Raw genomic sequence first — 16907 nt, 5'->3', positions numbered from 1 at the left:
AACTGGGCTTGCAAATTCCATTTGGCTTCACTGAAAAGGGGACTGAGATGTTTACTAAGAATTTTTTAAAATTGAGTGTAAAATAGCGCACGAGATACGAGATCTAGGTTGAGAAGCAGTCTCATAACTTTATTCCTCATATTTCACATTGGCTGCAGGCCTGCAATGAAATATGGCTCTCTTTTTTTGGTTTTGGGCTTTGAGGCTAAAGAGAGAGTTTAGCAGAGGATATCATAATTCCTTTTTGTGGATACAGAATTATCCTAAGCAGTTGCCAAAATCAGGTAGAATAAGGCAAGTATTGGTCAACTCTCAGTAACTCCAAGGCCTCAAACAGAGTTTTTCCTTAGCTTCTGGGGAACTGGTATCTACAAGGAAATCAAGAGGCCTAGTCCCCTAACTGCTTTCGGAGCACGTTGTGGGAGGTGCAGACCAAAGGTGAGTTTACACATCAGTGACTAAAGTTTCCTGCCACTAAGCATAAGAAGTCACTCATGAGCAGCGTCCCTAAACCACAGCTACAGGATGTGGGCACAAGCCCTTGTATAATTGTTGGCCAAGAGCCAATGAGCATTCATCCCTGTGCAAATACCTTGGCTTTTTTATGTTGTTGTTAACCTTTGAAAACCACAGGCATTAGTCTCTCTCTTTCTTCCCCTTGGCACAAGTCATCTTCTTTTCTCCAACTTGGTCTCTTGTGTGTAAAGAATTTCTGAGGAGCTTTTAAGCCTAAATTTAATACTTTTGCCCTCCCCCTCTCCTGCCCCACAAAATGCCAGCAGAGGTGAAGCTGCCTTACAAAATATCTGCTGGCTCTGCCAGCTTCCGCAGCTTTGTTTGGGCTTTTTTTTTTTTTTTTTTATCAGATAGGAAACCAGAGAGCTCTGTGAGTGTCCTTAGCCTTTAAGAAAATGATGGCAATTTCTGGAAATTCCTCCCAAACGACTGTGCCCTATTGTTTTCTCCCTTCAAAATTATCTCCACAACTACGATACATCAATTCAGATGGCAAGTCTTTCCCAGGGAATACAGATATTATATTAGAAAGAGCAGTGGGCTAGGGATAGAAATTGGAAGATGTAGTCTAATCTCAGTATTTCCAAAAATTCACCATCTTCTTTTTGAGAAATATCTTTCTAGTTTCTAGGCCTTTGCTTCACGTTCTGTGAAATAAAAGCACTGAATTTACATGGTTTTTCTGTCTTCTTATCACCAGAACTCTATAAATTGGCTTCCTCAGGATGTTTCAACAAAGGCTCAATAAAAAATGGACCTCAAGGCAAATGATTCAAAAGTAGCCAACTTATAAGTGAGCTTCTCTTTTCTGCCTTAGATGACCGTAAGATGACCAAAGGTCAAGCCTCCAAAGAGGCCAAATTGACCACCAAGGAGTGAGTCCTGGTGATTGTTTAAAACTCCTCCTGTTATGTTAAAATATCTATCTCCTTTGAACTTTCTCACCTTCAGACCTGCCCGCAATATATCAGAAGACAGTGAGGCATTTGTCAATGGAGCTGTTCAAGCAGTTTCTGAAATAAAGCTTATCAGAGATTTTTCTAGTGGAAATTCCTGAATGAGATAAAGATCAAATAATGAAGACCTCCAACCATGACATTTTGGTTATGAAATGCTTTGTACTGTACTTAACATATCTTGTGTCTACTCCTATTATCAATCAAATTCATGATGCCATTTGCTAAACTGTAGTGGTAAGTTCAAATGATAGTCTGATAAAAACTCCAAGTGTACATATAGGTCCCCTGGGTTGTGGCTCCCTGTTGAGCTTAAAGACAAAGAGCCCAAGTAAGAACACCAAGTGCAAAATGAGAAAACCATGATCAGTAGGTCCATGGTAATGAAGAAACAATTTCTGGAGGAAATTTAGTTCCCTTGGATATTTTCCCACCTTCTCCTGCAAAAGTCCCATCACTGTCTAGGCAAATACTCAAAACTTTCTGTTTAATAAAAGAATTTAACCTCATTTCATTGAATCCTCATGAAATAAGCAAAAGTAATATAATTGTCTCCATTTTGCAGAAGAAGACATTAAACCTTAGGAAAGTTAAGGAAATTTTTTAGGGTCTCCCATGATTGAGCCAACTTTTTCCTAAGGAAAAAAATGGGTCTAATTAACTAAGTACTAGCAACAATTATTTGGAAAATGATAGGGTCACTGGCCTTAAAAGATTATGTCAATCATTTCTCCAAATGGTATCACACAGCACTTCTTCTCACAATATCTACTTTATCTAGTCTTTCCTTGAACATACCAAGTGATGGTGGGTTCACTGTTTAAAGCAACCCGTTCCATCATTGAAAATGTATAACTGTAAGAAGTCCTTTCTTATATTGAACTGCTATCCAAATTCCTAAATCTTCTCACCCTCTGGTCATAATACTGCTTTCTAGATCCCCTTTTTCCATTAATGGGATATCCTATATATGACAGCTTTTACAAAATGTGAAGGAAATTCATAAAGACCCTGATGTCATCTCTCAGTTCACTCCTTATGCAAAACAGCTTTGATTCCATTAAATGCTTATCCCATTGTTACAGACTGGCTCTCAGAACTAAGAAACATCTCCCTCCTGTCATCCTTTCTGAACTGTTTCCATTGATGATGGTGCACTGTGTCCTTTAGAAGGTCATTTGGGAACAGTCTGGCTTAGGTTACAAAGGGGACAAATGTGCAGAGAGAAGTCGATTGTCAGGCTGATCCTTAAATGGTAACTCAAAAGAATGTGTTGGACATTTCAGAGGCTTCTGCCAATAAATGCCACTATCTTGAGGCAAATGGGGATTTTCGGGCAGCAGTATTATAATAATTTGCCAATTATGCCTGCTTCAGAACCAGTGCCAAAACAATCCAACGTCTTTTCATTCCACTACTGTTGACAGGACAGCTATGGATTTCAACATTTCCTTTTACAGTCTCAATAGAAGTTCCCTGCCTTGGGGACTGTAACAATATTTGCCATCATGGGGGGAAGAAAAAGTGGGTGCTGTAAAGGCGGAAGAGAGGGAAATAAAAAAATATTAATAGAAGTAAACAAAGACAAAATAAAATGAGAGTTATTCAAGGTTTGGGGTTGAATGCCTGCATTAAATTGATGTTTATAAATATATCAGAGGACAAATCTTCTTTGAAAAGCAAGCTTTTCAACTTCACATAAAAGTCAAAAAAAAGTTGGCTGGAATTTTCTACTTAAATATAAACCAAGATGTGTCAATTCTGAGTCTTGGGAAAGGCAAAAAGCTTATTGTAGTAATGTCTATGTAGTCAACATTCAAAGCTTTTTTTCCTAAATAAATTTAGATAAAATAAGATTCTGAAATAAAAAAGAAAAGAAACTTGAGAGATGCAAACATATGAGATAATTTCCTGGGTTGTTGAAAATTAGATCTAAGTCGGGAAGGGACAAAGAGGAAATTAGAGGGAAAAGAGCAATGAGAATAGAGTGTTAGGACAGTGTTTTTGGAAACATGGTCTTCAAAACCGATCCATGGACATTCCATATGGAGCACCTCTGAGGCCTACAAAGAAAGATGCCTGTGGCATTCTCATCTTCATTCCAACTACAGTGATCCTACTTTTATCTGCTTTGTATATACTGCTTCTACAAAAGATTTCATTAGAAGAAAAAGGTCTGCTATTAAGAAAATATATTTGAACAAAAGATGGCAAAAGTAAATGAGCTAGAAACCAAATGTAGGATAGATTGAAACAGTTAGCCTTGGAGTAGGGATTCCATTTAACAGGCTGTGGTAATAATTTGTTGAGCAGAATTAAAAACCTGATCTAATAATACAGCTGTAAGCATGGAAAGGAGGAATGGATGAACAATTTTGATAAAAGAATGAGCTTCCAGTTTGACATTTGGGCATTGGAATACAACGCAGCCATATAGAGGTGGGATCGTATATAGGATGTCATTGGCAAGGAATCTAGAGAAATCAGAATTGACGGACTTCAGGAATGGATAACTGGGACCATATAAATACCACCGAGAAATCCAGGATTCTGATGATGCTCAATGTAAAAGGTCATTGGGACACTGATATTTAGATGATTAGCAGACAGAAATGCAAAACTGAATCTTGGAATAAATATTGGGAATGGGAATATACATTTGGAAGTCATCCTTATAAAGTGGTAGCTAAAATACTAGAGACAGTGAGACCCCAATGAGAGAATAAATCAGGATAAGAGGGCTGAAGACCAAGACCTCAAAAAAAAAAAAAAAAAAAAAGCCTACATTTAAAGAGCTGAAGCAACAGGACCTAAAGAGTCTTCTTTCCTAAGTTGATGATCGGGCACTCATTTGATAACAGTACTTGATAGGCTCAGCAGAATTTATTTTCTAGTTTTAAGAAAATTTGGTTATTCTGTGTGAGGTCTAAAGTGTGTATCTATCAGTCCAATCAAGCTTTTAAATTTTTGGAAATACTAAATATTCAAAATCATAAAGTATTACTTAAAAATAATTGGTTCAGTCTAAAAATAGGGTGGGTCAAAATGAAATTTTCAAGTGGCATATCTTTGGATGATATACAGATGGTACCAAAAAGACTCTCAAAAACCTATACTCCCACGGGCGAGGGAATAGCCAAGTTTGTTGCGGTTTCCAATGAATGACATCAGCCCTGTGTAGGTCTCAATCAAAATGGGTTCGGTTACCACCATCAGTTTCTTTCTGCTTCCAGATCCAGATGAATTCTTGTGGGCATTCTGGATAGCTGGAACAAGCTTAGACAGGAACCCAGACAACTGAAGAAGAAATAAAGAAGGCACAAAGTTAGTTACTGTAGATTAAGTTGAGAGATACTCACCTCCCCAGCCAGTCTTCACAGAAGTTGACTCCTGTCCTGGGGCTGCAGTTATTCTTACTTCTTAAACAGAAATGGTTAAATGTATCTCTATTAAGTTAATACAGTTAATAACTGTGCTTAACTCTATGAAGACTAACTTTCCTCAGGCCCAATTTTACTTCTTAATGTCAGAAATAATATGTGTGATTTTTCAGTTTGTTTATCATCCACGTAAGTCTACCAAGTACCATGTTAGTTTTAGCTGATTTAAGATTTTGTTAGTATACAAATAATTTGCGTCGGTATTAGTACTGTAAACTAACTCTCTTTGTCACTGATATATGAAAGGGCATCTGAAATTACTTAAGAAATACCGATGAAGCGCCTACAACACGTTCCAGAGACATTTTAAGTTGAACAGACAGGCAAAAAAACCCACTGTCATGGAGCTCACATTCTCGTGATTGCAGACAAAAAATATTAATAAAAATTTGGAGGGTGATAAATTCTAGAAGGAAAATAGAATGTGGCAAAGGGATAAAAAGTAAGGAAAGTTCGAGTTACTTCACATACTGTATTCAGGGCAAGTCTTTCTGGGAAGGTAAAACTTCAACTGAGACCCACATAATGAAAAAGAGCTAGCTATGGGAAGAAGAAATTCCAAGCAGAAAACACAGCACCTGCAAAAGCTGTAAGGGAGGCATGAGTTTAGCTTCTTCGAGGGACACAGAAAAGACCTGTTAGACAGAAGTCTAGGGATCAAAGGAAAGAGGTTGAAGCACTAGGCATGAAGAGTCTTTAGGGCCACATTAAGGGCTTTGGATTGATGTGATTTTAAGAAGAAGTTCAATGTTGTATAATGTTACTTTGAAAATAATAATAATTCTAGCTACTGTGTGGAGTCAAAAATAGAATGCTGTTAGGGCTAAGAATAGAAGCAGGAAGGCAAGATGAGTTTGGAATTCACTTCGGGAGTCCAGACAAGATATGATGGTGGCTTGGACAGTGTAGCAGTGGAGACCATCAGAACTGGTTAAATTAGGGATTTCGGGGGCAGTGGGGTCGAGCCAAAGAATTTGTTGGTGTGACTGAATTTAGGGATGAAGAGAAGGATAAAAATGACACCCAGATTTTTGGCCTGATCAACTGAGTGATATTATTACTGAGTTGAGAAAGCCTAGGAGAGGTACAGATTGGAAATAGTAAGATAAAGAGATGGAGGATTTTGTTGCAGACATGTGGTTTGAGTTATCTTACCAGGAATCCTCTTAGAGACTTTCAATAGGCAACTGGATGTAGAATCTGGGACCATGAAGAAAAATCAGATAAAAAGTCCATGTATGTAAATTTTTCATAGTAATCATCGCAGACCCAGAAGTCAAGAATGATATTCATAAAGTGAAGCTAATAGCCTAAATGCGATAGGTTATGGGACAGAGAGTAGGAATTAAATTCAGGAAATTCTTACTGGATAAGATACTAGGCATTGTGGGCAAAGTAGAGGGGATCTGGTAGGTAAACTGAGGATCTAAATGTTACAGGGATCTGCCCAGTACCAAGTAACTAGTAAATGATTGAGCAAGGGCTTGGACTCAGGTTGTTCTCTGGGGGCGGGGGGGGGGGGGGGGGGGGGGGGGGGGGGAGTCACAAGGTGCTCAGTAGGGGAGCTTTTGAGCCAGGATGAGCCAGGAAAAGGAATCTCACAAGGTAATGTCATCAGTTAAGGCAGGAACTCGCCATCTGGATGTGTACGTGCAGGTCACAGGGGATACAATGGCTTAGCTTTGGCTCAGAGGCCTGACACAGGTTTCCTGACTTAACTCCTGAAGTCCTGTCTTTATAACATTGCGGTTATGAGCAGGATTATAAAATTCTAATTTTTAGAAAATTTAGTTTTAAAATTCTGATATTTAGGGAAGAATTCTTGTTCCTCACTTGCAAAATGGAGATAATATTACATTCATTAATTTTTAAACCATGTTCTTTAGAACACTAGATCTCCTCATAGATTGGGTGACTACATATAATTTATCATCCAGATCTAAATTCTTTTGAAAAGAAAGGAAGTGCTATTGTGAATAATGTTGGGACAACAGGTACCTGAGGGTTTGAGGAGAGGATGTCAACAAAAAGTCAAAAGTCAAGCAGGTAACTTGTTTTAGTCTCTTCAATCACATCAGAGCTGTTCTATTTTTATCATCAGTTTTATATATTTGAGTTCCAAGTAAGATTTTATTTCCAAAAGGCTTCTTTTTAAATGAAAATCACTTGCCTAGGAAACTTTTGCTCTGGCAATCAATGATTTAATTCAAAAAGATCTATAGTGCCCACTCTCCAACACGTCTCTCAAAACCAGGCTTAAATCCTGTATCTTCTACAATGCCTTCCCACAGACTCAAGGGAAAAGTCAACCTTTTTCTTTCTCTTATGTTTTTCCTTTACCTATACCTTCATTCAAGTATCTCATCTGGTTTTCTATGAAGTAGAGTCACAAATGTGGCTGTCTGTACAGCTAAAACAAAGTTTCTTCACCTTGGGACTATTGCTATTTTAGGCCAGACAATTTTTTGCTATGGGAGAGAATGTCTTCTGCATGTTAGGATGTTAATCAGCCTCCCTATCCTTCACCCCCCAGATACTAGACAGGCTTCCACCCCAGATGTGACAACCAGTAATATCTCACTGGGACACTGGGACATTGTTAAATGTCCCCCATGGGCAAAATCACCCTCTCTTGAAAACCACTGAGCTAAAGGAAGTATAGGATCAGGCCGAGCTGGTCTTAAGTTGGAACTATGGCACTCACATAGCTGTGTGACTTCAGGCAAGTTATTCAACTTTGCTGAATTTTATAGTTCCTTTGCCATAAAATAAGAATATTAATACCATCAAATTTATCAGGTAGTTGAAAAGATTAAGTGAAATAAAGGGTTTGTATACATGCTGTGAATAGAGGTGTGCACACACATGCACTTGTGTGCTCATATATTATATAAAGGATTAGGAAAGCAGAATGAGATGAGCCTGAAATTTGGAGTTATATTGCAAAGGCCATAAAGGAAGTTTGTTGCCAGGAATCAATAAATAATAACTGCTTAATCATTACTGACATCATCCTCATCATCCTTATCAAACCATGATCTCTTAAAAATCAAAGTATAATTCATCTCAACAATTCTATTGCAACACTCTGGATTATCAAGATCCCTTTTCATAGATCAGTAAATCTTGTCCAGTTGGATTATTGAATGCTTCCTCAGGCTTCATCATAAACTTCATTTCTTGGAATCCTCTGTGGAACTCAAAATCAAAGTGCTAGAAAGTAAAAGTTGGCACTATTTCATGCTCAGTGGATTTGGCATTTCACTGGAGTCAGATGGACTTCATTTCCAGTCATTTCTAGGATCCCCTTCAAACCCAGGGGAGGGCATGGTTATAGAGAGACAAGCAGGGTGACAAGCAGTGCACTGAAGGAGAGGCAGACAAAAGGCCAAGTCCCCGAGCTGGCTCTTGAGCATTTCAAGCACCCGAACTAAATCTATGTGACAGGAACGCTGTGTCATCTGATATGAATACCACCAGCCACATACTTTTCCCTAAAAGCTTTTATGCACCCACCTCTGGCTCTCTCTTTTATTTCAGTCCCAAATACAGAGGGTCAGATTTTAACAACTCCAGTTACACAGGGGTTGTGTGTTGGTTAGGATAAAGCATAGCAGTTACAGCAGTGTGCGTGGTGGGGGCAGGGGGACGCGGTATTATTCTTGACTTTCCACCAATTATTTACCAGCTGAGTGCCTGGTCCACAGGTTTGCTTTAGGTGCTGCCTGCCAACAGTTCATTGCCTAGAGTCTCAGTTTTCCTCGTTACAACCATCACTTGCTTCCTGTTTACACTGGGTAAAGAGACCAGGTTTCATGCCTGTAGGCCCACATTCCTCAGTTGAGCTGGTTTTCCGAGCCTGCAGGCTACAGGTTTCAGCCTCCCTGTGTGTGGAAGGAAGTCTCCTGTCATAGAGGGCACACCCGTCCAATACCCAGTACTTGAAATCACTTGAGAAGTCACACTGCTGGACAGACTGTATATATCATCCTTGCACATTTTTTTCTGGAATTATCCTTACAGAGACCCTGTGACTATAAATTCAAGTGTGTAGAGAGAAATAAGAAGAGGCAGTAGCTTCTTTTTTCTTACACAGGAGAGGTTTCTACTCATCGTAATTTCCATCCTCATCCTACCCATCCCCCAACCCTCCTCTCTGAATACATGCACATATGTGCACACACACACAAGTGCACTTTAAACTTAGCTAAACTGTATTAGTCTTTATTGGAGAACATTTTGTATACCTTTGTAATTTGCAGCTTTTAAACATGTTTCCTCTACTTAAAATGTCTTTTCCCACCTTCTTTGATGTTTAAATCACCCATACCTTGAGTTTCATATCAAATGTCATCAGACTTGTAACTTTTGGACTTATCTGTTCCCACTTTTGGCCTCCTATAACACCCTGTGAATCCCCCTATTTACAATCTTAGCACTTTAAATTATAATTTGTGAAAGTCTTTCCTGCCTCCTCCCACTATGCCATAAGTATCTGTAGGGCAAAATCAGTTTTAGTCTTCTTGGTAATCCAGAATATTTCTCATCATGTGATAGTCACTGCCAGGTAGGTACTCAGTGAATGTTTGTTGAATTGATGTAAAAGGCAAACAAAGGGCTAAGAATATAAAGTTAAATTTGATTGCTAAAACATTGGTTCATTTGCATGATCCCCTTGAAAAGATGGATAGAAATACAAGAAAAGAGTACAAAGGGTTGGTCTGTAGATCATTATGGTTACAGAGCACTCATAGTGCGTTTGCTGCTATTCATCAGTTCTGGGTTCAGTACTAGTCCTTCCCAGGAGTACTCTCTGCACACTCCAGGAACCCAGCAAAGCGATGGTTAAAAAAGAAAAGATAAGGCTACAAGTTACAAATACAAAGTAGATGAAATAATTGAGGATAATTGAGCCAGGTTGTGAGATATAATATTATACCATATCACATCAATTAATACAAATGTACACACAATCTCTCTCCTTCTCTCTCACTCACTTTCTCTCTCTCTCTCTCATGCACACACACACACACACACACACACACACACACACACACAATTCTTTCAGGCTTATACCCATTTCCCTGAATATTAGGAAACTGGGTATGACATAGAACTATTACTACATGACCTCAGTCACTTAATCCCTCTGAATAAGTGTCCTCATTTTCTTTAAAGAGACAAAATCTTGCTCTATCATCCAGGTTGGAGTGCAGTGGTATAATCATAGTTCACTGCAGACTTGCACTGCAGACTCGAACTCCTGGGCTTAAGCAATCCTCCTGCCTCAGCCTTCCAAGTAGCTGGGATTATAGGTAACTGGAATGGGAACACAGGTACATGCTACCATGTCTCATTAATTTATTTTATTAAAAATTTTTAAAGACATGGTCTTACTATGTTGCCTAGGCTGGTCTTGAACTTCTGACCTCAAGCAATCCTCCCACTTTAGCCTCCTGAGTCACTGGGATTACTGGCATAGGCCACTACCACACATGGCTCAAGTGTTCTCATTTTTAAAACAAAGATGCCTATCCTTGTCTTACAGGGGTTTTATTAGTTGAATAACATGAAAATATTATTCAAACTGTAATCAATAGATATAAAGTACAACTATGTAATAGTACACTCGATACTTTTTATGTCTCATAATATTAAAAGCAGTGCCAAAAAGCTACTATTTTATTTTATATTTTCACAATTGTTTTATATGAGTAACACAAAGTATGTACATGAACAGATTGGAAACATTTGGTGAAGCAGGGAGATAAGCAAGACTGTCTGGGAAGAGGCCACTTGACCACCATATTTGCCAGATGTGGAAGTGGTATAGAGTTAGTGAGATGGGAATAGTATATTTTGACGTAGCATTGTATAAACTTTACAGCAATTTAATCAACAAATGCTAACAGACTTAGACATAGAGTAAATTTGAATTTGAACGTGATTATGTCCATTAATGCTCTTTCTTTGGGTACCTTCCTGAACCACCAGCCCCATGACTACTCAGCTTTGGCCCAATGTTGTGTAATCGCAAACCTATATCACCAGTGCAGCTTTCTCTACTAAGCTTCAGACCTAAATCTCTAACTGCCTGACAACCAACCTGATGCCAAGTTCTATAGAAATGCAACATGTTTCAAACTCAACATGTCGTAAGCTGAGTCCCCAAACCTACTTTTTCCAGTTTTCTGCAATCAAGTTAATGGAATCACCATCTACCCAATCCTGAAACCTTGTCATCTTTGACTTCTTCATTGTCTTCAATATCCTGTCAGTTACTTCTTGAATAACTCAAAATCTCCTCATCTTCTCTCCCTTCCTACTGTTCCTAACTTAGTTTAGGCTCTTATAACTGTTAGCTAAGCCATTATAACTATAGTGGGGACTACGTAACATTAAACTCCAGTTAAACCAAATTACTCTTTATCTAAGAACCTTCTGTATACTTTTACGTACCTCCTTTCCTTTTTGCTTGATCCAAACTTCAGTTTCAGTTAATTAGAACTCTTAAAAATATTTGCATTTTTATCTGCCTCCTCTGTTAAGCACCGCCTTCCCCAAAGGCAGGAACCTTGTCTCATTTCTGTTTGCATGCTCAACAACAGTCATAATACCTGCACTTTGTTGGTGTTAGAAAAATCTCTTGAATAAAGAGATTCTAGATACAGTAGAAGAAATGACACTGTATAAGAATAAGTTTGAATATTTTCATGTATTTTAAAATAATAATTTGTTCCATTAGATTGTAAATAATTTGAAAGTTTTGATTGTATAACTCAGCTCTACGGTGTTCCCTCCCCGTGAGACAATAGTTTTCTTAAACTGAATTAAATTGCTTCAGGTATTTGATTTAGTTATGCATTTTCCCCATATTCTACTTTTTAATTCATTCATCAGAGAGATGGAAAAACTAGTTTATTAAACCCTTTTAAAATCTCATGTTTTTGCCAAAATAGTCACATAAAAAAATTCTAGATCCCCCAAATTATCTTTCCTCTTATTTATTCTTTTACATTAATATGACTGGGTCTTAATCAAAGCCAGTCTTGGAAAATGTCCTAAACAGAAATAATTTTGTGACATAAAAACCAACAACAAAAGAGAAACTAAGACACAAAAACCTGGATCAAAGTACTCATCGTCTCACATTCCAGATGGAAATCATTTGTTTTCCTAGAGAGCTGGGACTTTGGGTGGCCTTTGAATAAGAAATGGCTTGGCAAATGAAAGTGCCAGACTATTGCTAAAGGAAAAAAAAAAAGATTAAAAACTTTAGAATAATAATTTAAGGAGAAAAACCTTAAAGAAAATACACTTAACAGATCCACAAAGTAGTTTGATTGGTTAAAAGTCAACCAACCAACTAACTGTCTATCATGTTCATGTGTGTATGCACGTGTGTCCCACCTGCTATTCTTACTTCCATCCAGCAAGAGCTACATGAACATCAATTTCCTATTCAGCCTTTGCTACTGGGAAGGCTGGGGCAAAACCCAATGCTCTAGTCTACTAATTCCATTCATGGGTATTTGGAAAATAATATTCCATACCCTCTTTGATATTTTACTTTTCATCTTTCTTTTTGCACTATTTGATTGTATTTATATATAGCAGAATAAGATAAAGCACAAACAGATGTTAGAATGTGACGGTGTTATTTATCTGCAGTTTATAGAACTTGTTCTTTAATTCCTCACGCTGAACTTCTTCCTGCAAAGGGCATTCAAGGAATAACCATCTAATGTACCAGGTATGGGGAATAAGAGAAGACTTGGCCCAGGAAATGATGGATGTACCAACTAAGGCAGTTAGTATTTATTTTGATTTACAATAAAGTACAATTACTATTAATTCAAAAATACATATTATTTTAATGGTCGGAACCAGACGACCTTTAAAGCAGGAAAATGTCTTTGGGAAAATAGGTTATTAAGCTCTTTAACTTGGATTAACAGATGTTTTTAAAAAGAAACATAAAGTGTTCTGCATTGTTAATAATAATTTTCGAAACAGACTTTGAAGATTATGGAACAATGTATTAATGTGTTATTATTAATAAGAACTAGAAACAGAGAAGTCTGATATTGCATTTGAAGTTCGGGGCAAGAGCAGGATGAAAATTCCCACTCTAGCTCCCTGAAGCCCTCGATGAGTCTATTCTCATATTCTTGCCTTCAAGTAGGTGTTAGGTTGTTCTTATTGATTGTTTGGTTGTTTTTTTTTTTTTTTTTTTTTGAGACGGAGTCTCGCTCTGTCGCCCAGGCTGGAGTGCAGTGGCCGGATCTCAGCTCACTGCAAGCTCCGCCTCCCGGGTTCCCGCCATTCTCCTGCCTCAGCCTCCCAAGTAGCTGGGACTATAGGCGCCGCCACCTCGCCCGGCTAGTTTTTTGTATTTTGTAGTAGAGACGGGGTTTCACCGTGTTAGCCAGGATGGTCTCGATCTCCTGACCTCGTGATCCACCCGTCTCGGCCTCCCAAAGTGCTGGGATTACAGGCTTGAGCTACCGCGCCCGGCCTGATTGTTTGGTTTCTTGGCTTTCAGTGGTAAAGAGTCAGGCTAGGGGCTGATGTTGATGCTTGGGTTGAGAAACTGTGACATAGGAGCGCTCCACAGATTGGCAACATGATCCATACGCCAAGCTGGTTTAGTGTCAATAACAGCTTGAAGCCTGAGGGAAACCAGGACATTATAAATCCCTGAGGACATTTGCATAATTCTTGAGAGGAACATTGACTTTCCATGGGAGAATAATGTGATTCAAGGTCATTTCATCTATGGATTAGGGGAGAATGAAGACTCCATCTAGACTGTAATCAAATATATGTTGCCTCAAATTCTTTTTAAAATCCCCAGGACCTATCAATTTAAAATATTTTCACACACATACATATATATTTACACTTGCATGAATAGGTATGTTTAATGCAAGAAACATAATATATGCCATCAACCACAGAAAGTCTTTAGATGCAGATTGCCAAGTTTTGAATTCATAGCAAATAAAGAATTGTCATATTCTGAAATGAATGATATAATATAAAAGCAAACATAAAAAGGACAGAGAAGGTAGGAATTTCTAGGTCTATAAGTGCACTCATGTGTATATTTGGTTTTATTGAAAATACAAAGTTTGATCTTTCACTACATTTTCAGCTCCAACTGTTTTACTTCTTGACTACCTAGAATGCCTCAGTACTGCTTAAGATACCCAGGGGAGGTGAGAGAATAATAGAAAACTGTTCCCTTTAGAAATGAGTCTAAAATCTGCTTGATGAGATGAAATTTAAAGACAAGAAATTCTGAATAGCTTTACACTTCATGGAGTATTTATACACACATCATTCTATTTAACCTTATAAATGGTCCAGTGAGGTTGGGAGGAAAGGCAGTGCTCATTATCCTCATTTTAGAGATGAGACTACCAAGGCTCAGAAAGAGAAGTGACTTAATCAAGCATGACCACACATTGAACCACATCGAACTATACTTTATACTATTCCACACTTCCCTGAATAAAATAATTAGAATGTGATTATATGTGGGAAAGTATATATACCCTGTAGGTAATGCATGCAATTAGCAAGGGAAAAGCAGCATGTTATATATAAATATAATGTATATTTACATATAAAAACAGACTGACTCTTTACTAAAAAAATCTATAAACCTATTACTGTTTTTGTCTATATAAATTGCTGGTTTTATTTTATTTTATGTTTTGTTTAGGAGTACATGTCTCTAGAAGCACATAACTCCAGCGACAAAGCTAATCTAAGAGTGATACCCAAGATGCTTCCTACCTTGCAAATTTCAAGGAATTTCTCACTGGTGTATTTCATAGGGTGCTCAGTGAAAGTAGCATAAGGAACTTCAGTAGACCATGGGTTCCAGCGGGACAGTAGGGACTGCTCCTCTGGACTCCCCCAGTAGATCCTAAGGCCTTCTCCTTGTCTCCTACAAGAAAGGGGTTTTCCATTAGATTAGTCATTTCCATTTCCAAAAAAAAAAAGATAAAAAATAGAATGTAATACATCAGTCAGCCTTCATATTGCTGCTAAGTGCCTTAACTCCCAGCTAGTTATACTGTTCAAAGGATTTTAGGGGGTGAGAAGAAAAAGGTGAATTTGGTTTTAAACATAGGAAATTCCAGGTGTTTGGAGGAATTCTATGTGGGAAACACCTACTTGGAAATGTGAGTCTGATACTCAGAACAGTGGCCAGAGCTGGAAATAGGGATATTGACGTCACGCCAAGATTCTGATGGTAAGAATTAAAAGAGAAAGAGAAGAGGTATCAAAGAGGTGAACAGTGACGGAACAGTTCAGATGGGAGACAGTTTCCAGAAGAAAGGAGATGCCATGACAATAACAGTTTCCACAAAAGCAAGAACTGACTAAGAAAAGACATGGGACTTCTCGAATGGTAGAACATACATGATTTTTGAGGGGGATGATGACCAACTCAAAATGTTCTGCGACTTCAGATTCTGAATCTCATCGTCCTCTATTCTCTGCACACATTCCATTCAGTGAAATTGCAGCAGCAAACATGTCAAAGCTTGTAGAAAGACTGTGCCTGCCCCTTCCTGTTAAGTTTACAGTCTTAACCCACAAGATGTGGGAGGAAGTCACTCTGCCATAACCCAGGCCTGGTCATTTAGTGAACCTAAGTGCAGAGCAAGAGAAAGTAAGCTTGAGACAACAGGGAGAGAACTCATGGCAGAGGAGTTGCTGCCACACTGAATAACAAAACCGTGTTTCTGAGGCCTCTGTCACACGTGTCCATCAGAATTTATGATTTGTGGTTTTAGATATCTCTGAATGCAAAGAGATGCCCGGAGGTTAAGCCAAACTCAGGTACCTTGCATTCGACAAGCGTGGAAACTAAGTTGCCTGTAATTCTAAACAGCCCTATGGAATATCACAGATGTCTCATTTTATCTAAAAATTAAATCCTGGGATTTCTGGAATGAAAAAACAGAGCTTAATTGTGGTGCCTTCACAAAACTGCCACTTCCTGTATTAAGGAAGGATTCCTTCGGGAATGCCGTTATGGTTTCTGAATGTTTATCCATGTGGAGCTTGTATAAGCACAATTTCATACAAATGCATATAACACTCCACTCCCCAATTGGTTAATACCTGAACTTTTCTCACAAAAGGAAAGTAAGAAAAGTCCCTGAAACGTTCTGCTGGCCAGTTCTCAGATTTTTGATGATTATATTTGAAAACTGACACCCTCCTTTCTTTTTGTACTTAATCCTTTGCCCAAGAAGAAAAAAAAAAAAAAGAAACCAAACAAACAAACAAAAAAAGAATGTAGGGGAAAAAAAACAGAGGAAATAAAAATATTGAGAAGAATAGAAAAATAGAAGATAAATATACCTCTAAAATTTTCTTTCTCCCTCTCCTTCTCAGCTGGCATGCTGTCATTTATTATTCCCCAGCACTTATTTTTCTGGCCTGACAATAAACTCTAAACTCAATGAATATTCTATGTGTGCTGCTTAATGGAGCATTCTGGATTGAGTCCATTAAAACAACTTGCACAATGGAATTATTTACTGCTTCATATGTCAATTTATGTGCTGAGTGCAACTTTGCTTTTATCCAAAGGGGATGAAAATCTGCCAAGAGAGCTTGCCTAATAAGTACACATTATATTCTTCTACCTTAGGGAAACCTCAGATGAAGTTTGAGCATGAAATTCACGAGTGACCCTATTTCTAAATAACCAGTCAATCTGAGTATAACAAGGACCTTTCTCAGAGATGTTGTACACTTCCAAATACACAAGTTCAGCCAACCTTCTTTCCTGAGCTCCAGAGGTGAAAACTAGGAAGATTAATCTAAAGCTAAGTTATCTCTCCAAGGGTGGTGTTTATCAGGCCATCCAGCAGAGCCGTTAGTCTCAGAGTGCTATGAAAGACTATCATCTTCTCTTTTGTCAAACACCATTAGAACAGTCATGGAGACTGCAGATGCCTTTATG

The 16907-nt window shown here is 38.2% G+C and overlaps 1 protein-coding gene across 1 annotated transcript in view; it reads right to left on the bottom strand.

The window, feature by feature from the left end:
- Positions 1-843: 843 nt before the first annotated feature.
- Positions 844-16907, bottom strand: part of TPRG1 (tumor protein p63 regulated 1) — a 147140-nt gene continuing 131076 nt past the window's right edge. The window contains exons 5-6 of the mRNA XM_023214734.1: positions 14717-14870; positions 844-4769 (exon numbers count right to left, since the gene is read on the bottom strand). Coding sequence (XP_023070502.1) covers positions 4575-4769; positions 14717-14870 — 349 coding nt within the window. The 3' untranslated portion in view covers positions 844-4574. The remainder of the gene's footprint in view (positions 4770-14716; positions 14871-16907) is intronic.

This window comes from Piliocolobus tephrosceles, chromosome 2 (genome assembly GCF_002776525.5).
Source record: "Piliocolobus tephrosceles isolate RC106 chromosome 2, ASM277652v3, whole genome shotgun sequence".
NCBI lineage: Eukaryota > Metazoa > Chordata > Mammalia > Primates > Cercopithecidae > Piliocolobus > Piliocolobus tephrosceles.
The sequence above is the reverse complement of the archived record's forward strand: the minus strand, read 5'-3'. Positions and strand labels throughout refer to the sequence as shown.